Source organism: Rhineura floridana, chromosome 1 (assembly GCF_030035675.1).
Source record: "Rhineura floridana isolate rRhiFlo1 chromosome 1, rRhiFlo1.hap2, whole genome shotgun sequence".
Taxonomy (NCBI): domain Eukaryota; kingdom Metazoa; phylum Chordata; class Lepidosauria; order Squamata; family Rhineuridae; genus Rhineura; species Rhineura floridana.
In genome coordinates this window covers 149,333,753-149,346,699 of record NC_084480.1, presented here as the reverse complement: position 1 = coordinate 149,346,699, position 12,947 = coordinate 149,333,753, and the positions used below count along the sequence as shown (strand labels likewise).

At 43.1% G+C, this 12,947-nt stretch overlaps 1 protein-coding gene across 1 annotated transcript; it reads left to right on the top strand.

The window, feature by feature from the left end:
• The first annotated feature begins 2,263 nt into the window (after positions 1-2,263).
• On the top strand, positions 2,264-10,964 carry LAG3 (lymphocyte activating 3). Its single transcript, XM_061637037.1, has 8 exons — positions 2,264-2,440; positions 2,736-2,895; positions 3,088-3,314; positions 4,468-4,725; positions 4,932-5,225; positions 6,668-6,952; positions 8,235-8,350; positions 9,760-10,964. Exons 1-8 carry the CDS (start codon positions 2,380-2,382, stop codon positions 9,865-9,867), a joined length of 1,509 nt encoding a protein of 502 aa, XP_061493021.1. The 5' UTR covers positions 2,264-2,379; the 3' UTR covers positions 9,868-10,964.
• Positions 10,965-12,947: the final 1,983 nt, after the last annotated feature.

Here is a 12,947-nt window from a genome sequence, read left to right as displayed (position 1 = left end):
TAGCTGGTCTACTTTGATGTCACACTGGCTCTGTTTTGGCTGAGATGTCTATCATGATTCCTCCAATTGCCATAGGCTCAGCTGTGTCATAGTGATCTTGAATAGATTGGCACCAAAGAGATGCTCAGGGGAACCTGAGAGACTTTATAGAGCTCCAAAGTTCATGAGCAACTTCATCTTCATCCAACCACTTAATCTTTATCCAAACCTCATGAGCTTTGGATTGCAGATCTGCTAAGCAGTTGCAGACACTATAAGACCAGCTTTTCCCCAACATGGCACCCTCCAGATATTTTAGACTAGAACTTTCATCATCTCTGACCATTGGCCTGGCTGCCTGGGTCTGATGGAAGTTGGAGTCCAATAACATCTGGAGGATATGAGGTTGAGGAAGACTGCTGTAGATGAAACCAGGTAGATAACGCTTGTTGCATACAGTATGCAATGAGTTCTCCAGCACTCATCCAGTGTTGTCATACCGCACTATCATCCCACAAATCCTTGCAATTTCATATGAATGCCATGTAAATTCTATAAGGATGTCATGCAAAATCACTACCCTAAGTTAGGACATATAACTGGAATCATTTCCTTTGATCATAAATGGGTGTGAATGCCCACCTGCTGCTTGTGCCAAGACAGAAGCAATGTTAGAGTATCTGAAAAGACTCATCTCTTCCTTTGTTTAATACAAATATTTCTAACCCACTCTTCAGTCCACAGGCCTTCCAGAGCAGACTACAGTTTTAAAAGTTTGCTGGCGTCTAACAAGCTGCTCAGTACCCAGCCACCTGTTTTTCTATCTTTTATGTGCCAGGCCCAGCCACATCCTACAAAATCCAACCAATTACTATGAACCTCATTCTGAATTACATTGTTAAGAGCAGGTGCCATGGGAGGGGAAGGTATCACTCCTTACGCTCCACAAGATCTGTGCCAAGCCACTTTCTTAGCTCAAGGGTGATCCAGCCCCCTGAAGCAAATTTATCCCGTCCCTATGATGGACGAAATGGGTGAAAAAAGCAGATAAGAGAAAAAATCAACTCATTTGAAATGTGGTGTTGGAGAAGAGCTTTGCGCATAACATGGACTGCGAAAAAGACAAATAATTGGGTGTTAGAACAAATTAAACCAGAACTATCACTAGAAGCTAAAATGATGAAACTGAGCTTATCATACTTTGGACACATAATGAGAAGGCATTATTCACTAGAAAAGACAATAATGCTGGAAAAACAGAAGGAAGTAGAAAAAGAGGAAGGCCAAACAGGAGATGGATTGATTCCATAAAGGAAGCCACAGACCTGAACTTACAAGATCTGAACAGGGTGGTTCACGACAGATGCTGTTGGAGGTCACTGATTCATAGGGTCACCATAAGTCGTAATTGACTTGAAGGCACATAACAACAACAGTGATGGACCTGCCAAAGGCATGTTGTTGTTTTTTATAAAAAATACAGTTTCACTTGTAAGGAAAAGAAGCAACAGGACTCCATGTGTATTTTATGTAACAAAATCTACATTGCCCTTTCTTGCACATTCTGGAAAGGAAAAGGACATTACCAAGCTGGCTCTTCAGGAATAGTTCTTCAAGACCAGATTTCCTCAACCTGGTGCCCTCCAGATGTTTTCAACTATAGCTCCCATAAGACCCAGCCAGCATGGGATGTCCTATCTGGGACTAATGAAAGTTGTAGTCCAAAACATCTGGAGGGCACCAGGTTAAAGAAGGCTGTTCCAGATAACACCCAAACAGGACCCCTTGCTGCCCAAGTGTCTGTGCTCCAGCAATTGCCTTTCTGCTCTAGGTGAAACCAGTGTATTTGAAGCACTATGAACACCTTAAAGCAGCAGCAGCAGCAGCAGCAGCATTGTGGGTATTTTGAAACTAACTGAAAGAAAAAAGCATACCATAAAAGGGAGAAGATGAAAGAAAAACACCAAAGAAACTATGCTATAAAAGATCAAAGAAAAACACCAAGGACACTTACTGAGAAATTAGCCCTTTATATATTTTCCACTGCAAGCAAAACCATGAAAAAAAACAAACAGTTCATGAGTGGACAGAATGAGATGGAAACAGTTTCCACTGCAAGTTGATTTCTAGAACTCCCTCAACTGTCTTCCTGCACATGTTTCAGCCTGGGGTTGGTTTATCGGCTGTGACGTTTCCCATTTCAGCTCTATCAGGAAACCAACAGCCCACCTGCAATATAAGGGTGACCACATAGGTCTTCTTTGATCAGAGATCCACCTCCATTTTCTTAGCCTCCAGTTCTTGATTGGTCCAGTCCTTTTTAGCTCCCCTTTCAAACCCTTCTCAACCTGGCTGACAAGCGAAGAAGCAGCTTGGGGCACTGAACCATTTGCCCCTGTGATGCCACTGTCTTTAGTTTTACTTTTCTGGACTGTTGCCCTAAATCTGCAGCTGACCAATGGTAAGGAAAGAGAGTGGAGTGGCCAAGGATATGTGGGGGATGCGGATGGGGCTAGTTGTTGTTGCATGGTTTGCTTCAGCTTTTGTATCTGAACCCTTACTAGATAATCAGAGGTCTGCTCTCCATCTCTGTTCCATGCTCATAAGCAACAGAAACCCACCCCAGACCCTGTTTAACACCCTCAATTTTATCACTCCACAAACTTGTGTGATGTACGTTACGCTGAGAGATGTCATCTAAGCGATATTTGTAACCTCATCCTCTTTGTTTGTTTGGACCTATGGTCTTCCTGCAGCCAGAAATGTTCCTTCTGCAACAGGGGAAGTGTGCAGGGTGTGGGCTGAAGAAGGAGGACGGGCTGTACTCCCTTGTCACCTGAGTCTACAGAAGCTGGAGAGCAGCTCAAAGCAGCTGTATAAGGGATTGGCTTTACGCTGGGTGCGCCATGGAGACAGGTAAGGTGCGAAGGACCATTTCTACTTACTCAGGGATGGGCGAGGTGGATTTCTGTCCTATTTTCATTCACCACTTCCTCTTTCTTCCCTCTATTTCACCCACCACCCCTCTCCTCTACCCCCTTCCCCAGTTATTGCCCCTCCCACTCATCCAGCACTAACTGTTTCCATGCCCTCTGCCATTTTCCTCAGCTCCTACAAGAAGCGCCAGTGGGTTTTAATGGTGGATCCCAGTGGGCTCAAGAAATGGGGCCATTCCACGATGCACCGAGCAACAGTCTCGGACACTGGCTTCCTCCATGGGAATTTTTCACTCAGGATCGAGCCATTGCTGAAAGAGGATGCAGGGACCTATGAGGCACTGGTGAAATATGGCGGGGAGGTGTGGCAGTGCCAGTTGGAGCTTGGCGTGATGTCAGGTAGGTGGATCTGACAACTGGCAGGGGCTGCAGGAAATGACAGGGTGCTGTCAAATGGGCTCTCCGAAGAGCAACTTTATGGTTTCTAGACAGCTCAGCCCCTGCGGTAGGCACGTGAAATGAGTTGCATGCATGGAAATGGGTTAACATTTTTATCTTCAAATGTTAACTCATTTCAATTGGTTTTCCCATTTAACAGACGTTGCAATGTTTATGTGGGCTTAGAGCCTGATTAAATGTTATACACCAATGTATGCAATGAAATCGATGGAGCCAAACAAGATGACATAGGGCAACCACGTGTATTTTGGTCATGTATCAGCCCCACACCTGCGTAAAGTGTGTATGTGTGTGTATGTAGGGGTCTCTATTTTCTGTAAACATGAAAAAGAAGAGTGTGGGTGAGGGTAGCTAAACCCTTCCTTATCTTGCATTAAGCGCTTTTTCTAAGCCCTACTTGATTACAGCGTCAGAGCTGGGCTGGGAGAAAAGTTCTTCAAGAAATGGTGTGAAGTCAGGGAGGTGATGCAGGGGGAATGACAGGCATTGCTAGACTTGTAGCACAAGACCATGGTGCAAGTTTGCATAAGTGGACAGAATGCCTCTGGTCATTGCTTTTTTGGTAAACAAAAATTAGGCGCTGGTACTCATACCTTGATAACAGTGCTATGGGTGCCAGCACAAAATAGCCAGTTGCTATGGGCAGCCAAAAAAGAGGTGCTGGTACTCCATAGTGGTCAGTCCCATCATCACAAAAAACACACTGCTTCTGGGCAAATTTAGATGGTGGATGTCTCAGGTGTCACCGGTACGGCACTTTGCAGCAAGCACAGTCACCCTGTAAGCAAATGATTTTTTTAAAGTATTTAAAAAGGGAGAGAAGGGGCAGGAGATTTGAGGCTCAGCACAGAAGACCTGGGTCTCATGCCTCATTGGCTACTCCTTAATAATGCCCTTGCAGAATGGCTTTGCTCCCCTCCCCCTACTCTCACTTTATATGTGAAGGAGGAAGAACACACTCCGACAAAAGGTAACTACCGCATTGCATCTGGTTTGCCCCTTAGTCTGCTTTCTCCAGAAAGAAATTGATGCTGCTGCTAAATAGGGTCATATCTTGTGATACGCATATCAGTGGACACTTCTTTTCTTTCAGTGACTGCTAACCCTCCTGGTCCCCTGATTGAGTCTGAACCTATCAGGCTAACCAGCAGCTCCACACGTTCAGAATCCCCGCAAAATATACGCTGGTTCCATGCAGGTCACCTCATCCCCACCTCTGGTCGGTTCTGCTCTCTGGACCAGACCCTGTTTATCTCCAGATCAGTCAGGAGCGATTCTGGGCCCTGGGTCTGTGAACTCACCTTCGCAGATGGGGAGAGAATTTCTGCCACATACAACCTGCAAGTCATAGGTGAGATTTGCCTCCACCTCACCTTTCGTGGTTCCCCAAACACAGATTGCCTCCTCTTGGGATAAAACATATAATAAATAAATACACGTTTCCTTCTCTCCATGTTCTAGCTTCTCTTGATGAATCGAAAGACATCTCCCTCCTGAATTCCTGCTAATCTCCTCGTATTTTATGGGATTCACGCAACTTAATATTCCCTCCCGCAGGATTTGCTGAGCCAATCGTATCTGTAGTCTATACTGCAGCAGGATCCGATGCCCACCTACCCTGCATTCTGAATTACAATCCCATGGACTATGGCATTTCTACGGTGGCAGCCCATTGGAGCTACGCACCAAGGAGAGAACTGAAGGCAACAGCCACCTTCAGTAAGGGAAGGAAGAGAAATTTTACCCTTCATCTCCCTGCTGTGGGTCCTGATGATGCAGGCCAGTACACCTGTGAGATCACTATTGAAGGCACCACCATCACTAAGAATGTCACATTGGCAATAATGACAGGTGAGGAGAAGAAACCTGTGGGAAGGAAAGTGTGCATACAATTCCCCTACACACCCATCAAAGAATTTTCATTAGTGCCTTTAGGAACCTTTAATTTAATGAGTAGCCGTTCAGCTCAAGTAGGCAGCAAGTCACAGCAGAATATTTAACAGCTAGGAAATTTCTAAACACACAGCCAGATACTAGAGCAGGGAGTGGGGGTCGGGACCCTTCAAAACATTCACAAATAAATCAGCAACCAAAACCAGATATATCAGTGTGTCAAATCATGTTAATAGCAGAGGAAAAGAGCAATCTGGAGAATGGACAGAGAAGGATTTCAGAGGAAGAAGCACCATGCTGGGCCTTGATCCTCATTGCCACCACCCACCAGATTTCAGGTGGGAAGACTCTGAGCAGGACCTCTGAAACATAGCTTTGGGATAGAGGCAATTCTGTGGGTTCCCTTGCTATCTAAGGTATGGCACCTGGTTTCAGGGGAAAGGACATTTGCAGTAGTGTGTCCTGGCTTTGGAATTCTTCCCAGAGAGGCTCACCTGGCACCCATTCTGGTGCTCTTTTCATTATTCTGGTCTCAAGCCATTTAGAACTTTAAAATGTGCTCAGAAACAAATTGGTAGCTTGTGTAATTCTTTTAATACTGGCAAGATATGCTCCGTATTATTAGTACCAGTTAGCAGCCTCTGCTGGAATATGCACTAATTGTACTTTCCAAAAAGTCTTCAAAGGCAGCCCCATGTTGGCACACTGCAGTAATCCAATCTAGATCAGTCAACCAAAGCTTTGGCTGGTGAATTGGAGGGAGAGGTTAGTTTTAGTTGGCAATACTACAAGCTAAGAGCATGCTGGTGTGAGTGTGGAGGTTTTGTTCTTGGTGTGTTATAGCAATAGAGAATGTAAAAGAAAATTATGACATTTTCTCATAATAACTCTATGGGTTGTATTCAGTGTAGTGCTAGGGCAAACGTTCTGTCAAGACAAGGATTTCTCGCTGCACAATGGAACATTCTCCCCATCTCCTCCCCCCAACACCCCCCCGAAAATCTCAATCTGTTGTGTCCTCCAGAGCAGATTAGGGGATGGTGTGGGGCATACATGGGGGGAGGAGAGGGGGAAGTCCTGCTGTACTTGCAGCAATTCTTGTGCATACAAACCTGTTTTGGATGAACAGCACCCTAAGTTGTCTCATCTTCAGTGTTTGAAAAATGCATCTATACTGAGGGTTTGATGTTATTTAAAAAATGATCTAAATTTAATGAACATTAATCAGTTAATTGGTTAAAGGCAGATGATTCATCAGCTGAAAACTGACTGACAGCCCTAGTAGTAAGAGAGATCATCTGTAATGAATGGGGCCAGGAATGGGGTCACCTTCAGTGAGGGATATGTGAGAGTCAGGTGACAGGGAAATTACTGATTTCTACTTCCTTCTTTTCATTTAGTCACCCCAAGTATTGAGGGGACAGTCACTGAGGGGTCTCACTTGCTGCTCACCTGCAACCTCAGTTACCACACAGAAAAGGAGCGTTTTGAGTGGAAGTGGCTGGGTTTGGTGCCCACAAACAGTTCTTGGCCTGAGGCTACCTCTAGGAGTTTTGGGGTCTTGAGCCAAGGCTCAACCCTAGAGTTTTCTCAGGTGTCACCTAATGATGCAGGCATTTGGGAGTGCAATGTCCATGGCCCGGATGGGATGTCAGGATCTGTGCAGCATCACCTGGAAATTGCAGGTACTTTTATTTATACATTAACTCATTTGTTTATTCATTTATTATTGTTGACACTCACACCTCACCCTTCAGTCTTATTAACATGGTAGTTTATAATAAAACATAACTTGCACATAAAAATAAGCAAAAAATAGCAAATCCTTTAAAACAAAACAGATCAACAAAACCCTTGGAACAAAAAAGGTCCATCTGGTGGTAGAAAGACATCAGAGTGGGTGCCAGGGCAGGGCTGGCCCAGTCATGTGGTGCCCTGAGAGAACTGTTTCACACAGCAGGCTTATACGGACATGAGGGCAGCAAGATGACACTCCACCGGGCCTCTGCTCACTATCAGGCTGGCCCTACAGAAGCCTCATGGGGGTGGCAGCAGGACCTCCTCTAAGGGGCTCTCCTCCTTCTCCTCAGTGCTTTGCTCTGAAAAAGAGGCAAGGGGGTCCTTCAAAAAAGGCATTTTGGGTGAGGTCAAGAAAGTGCCCGTGTTGTTGCCACTTTGCCAAAGCAGCTAGAAGTTCCTTAGGTTAAAAACAAACAAACCCAAAGCTTAAGTCCAAATAAAACTTCTAGTCACCAAGGAGGAGCAGAGACGGAACAAGTGCTTTCCTTGCCACCTCACCTAGAATGCCTTGCTCTCAGGAACGACCCCCTTAGTCTTTTTCAGTGACTTAGAAAGGAGAAGAGACCATAGTGCCTCTTTTTCAGATGTTAATTACTGGTTTTATCATTACCTTCTCCATATCCCCTCATAAGAACCCTGCATCCAGGTTAAGCACTTCTCACCATCCAGACCTTCCTTCCTTCATAAAACTCTTCTCCTGTTTAGCAAATTTATTTTACTAGACTAAAGCCACCACTACCATGCCCCTTCCTCTGGGCCGAGGATCCTTGTGTTAGTCTCAGCCACTGATTGCCAATCAATCAATCATTTATTAGAGTCAAAGACCAGCACTGTGCCACTACTAGTATTCAGTCCCCATCTTTACCAGAAGCCAAGTTTTGTTGTTGTTTCAGTAGCAATTGCTCTACATGCTCACCATCCTACTAATGTAGGGTTTTTTTAGCGTCTCCAAAACCTAAAAACTCTTTTACCAGAGATGATAGCTGGACAGAAAAATGCAAAGATATGCTCTGGGAAACAATGGGTCTTTCATCCACCTTCAACTCTTTTAAAAATTATTTTCTGTCTCTGCCTGGCCACTGAGTGAACCCCAAGCTATCCATATTCTGATGCTTTCTGCTCCTTTTGCTCCACTCCAAATTCTTTAATTGCAGCCTTGCCTTACAGGTGCCCAGACTGCCCTTGTGCAGCACAGAACGGCTGAGAAGATTACTTTTGGACTGATTCTCTTCCTCCTTATTCTGGTGTTCTCCATACTTTCTTTAACCCTCTTGAAAAGAAGAGTAAGTTACTCCATCTCCTTTGTCCTTGCCTGACCTGCTTCTCTTGGCACATGATTTTATTGTATTTCAGGACCAGCAAGGCATGAGGGGGTGGGGTAGGGTGTCCAAAAAGAAGAAGAGGAAGGAGAATTTTGTCCAGTTACTGCTGGCATTCTAGGGAGCAGGTATTCCTCATGAAGTCTTGCTTCTATACTCTGCCTACTGGCAAGGCTGGAGACAGATGTAGCATTTTCAAAGTGATGTTCCCCCAAACAGCTAAAGTTGCAGTACCATCCAGTCCTGAAAGCTGAAAACTATATTGATGTTGAATGAGAATCTTCCTTCACAGGGAGAATAGCTTCATTGTGGTTTTAGAACCTCTATTTTTTCCTTTAAAAAAATAGGATACAAATATTGGAACATATTAGCTGTACTTCTGGAGAGGGATAATGCTATCTAACTATTTATTATATTTATTCATTGCTTTTCACATACAAAAGGATATCCCAAAGTGACATACAACATATTAACTGCAAAACAGTTTAAAAAGTAAACAAAATAATTTTAAAATCACAGGGCAGTTTTGGTCGGGGTTAACATTACATCATTTAGCACTTGTTCATTTTTCATTTTACTGAAAACAGGGATCAAAAACTTTTAAAAAACATTGCAAAACTGTTCAGGGGTTAGGGGTGGGGAGAAGTGTGGAACTCTGTCACAGCAGTGAGATGTGATATTTGTCATGTAGTGTGCCCTTGTCACCGTTGATTTTTCTAGTTGGTCCAGGGAGGAAGCAGGATCTGAATCATGCCTCCTGCAACAGTTCTGATCAGAATGACACACATCAATATCATCTTTAGGTTATTGCCCATAATGTCATTAGAGATGGATGACATGACACCCCAGCTTCTCATTCCATGTACCATTAAAAAGGTCAATTCAAAAAATAAGCTGGGGATAGATGAGATGTTGTGGGTTATTCTTTTCAGAGAGCTGAAGCCTGTTGGCAAAACAGTACTTAAACAAAAAGCATGTTAGTGCTCCTGGTAACTATGTGACACCCCTTCATGTGATGCATGCATATAGGGGATTTAAGTTGCAACCACTAATGTGGATGGAACAAAGCAAAATGTACACACACACACAAAGTCCTAGGCTAGTAAAAATGTGGAAAGTCAGCTGCAGTTCTGCCTAAGATCAGTGACTGGATATCTCCCAAACTAGAAAGAGCCATTTACTCTACTTCTGGTTCTGGTAAAGGTATTGATCAGGATGCTGTGAAAATATGATCAACTGGGCTTGCTTTCTGATTATCTTTTTTCTCCTTTGACAAGCTCTGCTGCTGCTGCTGCACAGCAATGAGATATTAAAAGTGCTGGTATTAGAGTAGACAGGATGCAGCTCCAACTCCATCTATTTTTTCCTTTTAGATACATGCCCGAAACTTCCCAGCATTGGATGACAGGATGACAGCTTCTGCATTGTCATGGAAAGGTGTAAAGGATGGTGACCAGGAGGAGAAGGTTTTGCAGATTTAATAATGATCAAAAAGAAGAAAGGTTACTTAAATAACAGCTACGAAGGTTAGCCAGATGGGCCTATGAAGTGAAGACTTCTGAAGGTATAGGCAAATGCTTGTTAACCCCAGGGATTCTTAAGCTATGGGGGAAAACACTTGGAAGGGGGATGCAATATTCCACTGAAGGATAGGATTCTCGGGCATCCCTCCCTATACCAACCAAGACAAGATCTTCTGTTATTCTCATTGGAATTTGCAGGGATGATTTTACTTACACACGCATCCACACACAACTCTAGTTCTGTTCTCCCTTCCTAATGCCACTGTTGGATTAGTGTTCCTGTTCCATAAATCTTTTCACAGAGCAGCAGCCTACATACACATAGCTGCGTGCAAGGATTCCTGCATCATGTCCTGCTGTGGGTGGCACAGATGATTAGTTGGAGCTGGGTTGAGGGGGCCCAGAGGTAGAAAAGATTAAGGGAGGGACAAGTCCAAAACATTTTGGAAAAATGGACCACAAGCGTGTTTCATCCAGATACTAGATATACTGGGGAGGCGGAGATGAAAATGAGGTTCTTGTGGGCATCACTTGCTGAGATGTTGAAGCCCTCTATGTATTTAAGTGCTTCCGCTTCACCTTATTTAAATCTGCCTGCCTGTGTGGTGTCTCCCCTAACCTTTTTGATACATTTGGAAAAAAGGGTGCAAGACTTAATGGATACAGTAGGGCCCCGCTCATACAGCGGGTTATGTTCCAGACCCCCGCTGTAAAGCGAAAACCGCTGTAAAGCGGATCCTACTGACTTACATTGACCAAAATGGTGCCCAGCGGCAAAAAACTGCCGTAAAAGCGGAACAAGCGCTGTAAAGCGGGGCCTTTCTATAATTCACAACCTCTGTATCAGCGGAACGCTGTAAAGTGAAGCGCTGTAAAGCGGGGCCCTACTGTACCAGAAAATGGAGAGTCTGGAAGACCCTTGATGCTAGATATTATACACTTTTCCCTTTTGATTGTTACTGATTAACATTTTAATCTTTACAATGATGTCATGTCTGCAATACCTTTCTTAGAGAGCTCTCATGGCTTTTAAACATGTTTCATTTACTGTTATTCTTGCAAAAGCATAAAGAAACATAACTTGACAAGCCTTTGGTCTCTGGTGTGTCTATGACTGCTAAAGGATGGATTTTCTCTCCATAAACCTGCTCTTTTTACTAGCTACATTTACTTTCCCCTTTCATTTCCTTATTGCTGAATATTCACAGCTGATCTCCCAGGGAGAGGATGGGGAACGGTATCTAAAAAGCAGTACACATAAACATAAGCAAACATAACATGAACTCTCAACAGGAGGTCAGTACTATAGACGGTATCTACGCTACAGATTCTAAACCAGTTTGAAAACATTTTAAATGACCAAAAGAAGAGTACTTTGTGAGTGTGCTGAGACTTCTTCATTAGAGATTCATAGCTTGTTTGAAAAATTAATGTTCCTAAGATTAGGAACTGGTTAGGACTGGTTGATTAATTCAATTTATAAGCCTACTGTTCAATAATAGTTCTAGGGTAGATTACATATATCATAAAAACAGATTAAAATAACATTAACTGGTTTGAAATTGATTTAAAGGTGCAGTGTGTTGATTTAAAGAGAGCAGGGGAAACTGTTCATAAGTGGTTTATTTGTGTGAGGAGCATAACATTGTAATTTTGTATGTTGTATACCGCCTTGGTATATTTTTATGAAAATTTGGATTATAAATCCTTAAATAAACAAATAAGCAAACAAACATGGGAACAGAAAATGTGCACAAGATCACAACTCTTGGTACCATAGCAAGGGGTGGGGGTGAGAGGAGGAGGAACTTTCAAATTTTACTTTTCATAGAAAAGGAGTAACAATTCTGCATGAGTTTGTGTCTTCCATGTTGCACACATCAGTAGACCTCTTTCATGAGCAATTTTTCCTTAAGTTTGCCACCATGTATTGTCAAAACAGGCATCATGTCTGGCCTGGGGACAGGACATTTCAACATGAGAAAGCAGGCAATACTTCTGGCCTCTCCATTTCAAGAGGAGACACCAAGTTTTAAAGCCATTCTTCATCCCTACTTGAATTCGAATCTCTTTACTTTGCTTTTGTTCTGCCCATTTTAACTTTCCACTGCTATTGTAACTAAAAGCATGTTACACAAAGACTATCCAACTGTTTACAGACAGCTGTAGACATCAATGGCTTCCCACTATGATATCAATATGGGTAACGTGAATGGGACAAATGAACAACAAAGAGTCATGGATCAGAGTCCACCATCAGATGCATGAAGTGTTGTCCTGAGTTGCAGGTGTTTCTTACCGCACACAGGTGGTGGTGAGAAGTCATTTCAGAGAGGGAAATGAAATGCAGGAACTATAGATGATGATAATTATGTATTAAGAGTGACAATTCACAAAGCAACTATTGGTGATTACACAGAGATCCTGGTATTGGTAAGTTAATTAACACAAATAGTGTGATTTTAAAAACCCACCTGTGCCCTAATTTAAGCCACAGGTGAAGGCCCTGAACCTCTTGATGAACTGGCTACAAGACTTACCGTACAAACCTAAACATGTCTCCTCAGAAGTAAGTCCTATTGAATTCAATAAGCCTAAGCTACAATTCAGCAAGTCTTTGGTTCAAATTTTATTAAGTAGCTTTATGCCTAGTTCACACTGTGATAAACAGATGTCTGGCCTGTACCATTTCAGACTACAGTAGGAGCTTGACCACTGTGAGAAAAGGACGGACAATTTGCGCGATCTAGTAGGCTCTTCCTATATGATTTACTGTTTCTCCTTATTAAAAAGAAAAAAAAGAAAACTAGCATGCTGTTTGTAGGAATTTCTCTTCATCTGTCCCCCTTCCCTCAGAGAGGGCCTTCAATTATTTGAAGTGGTAAAGCCCAAACACATATTTAAATCTCAGTGAGAAGTAGGCTTTGGGCAAGCCATTGTCAGTCTGAGCTTTTCTGTCTCTCCATTCAATGGAGATAATAACACTGACCTATCTTACATGGTTATAGAGTGCTTTAAACATTCTAAAGTCTTTTATT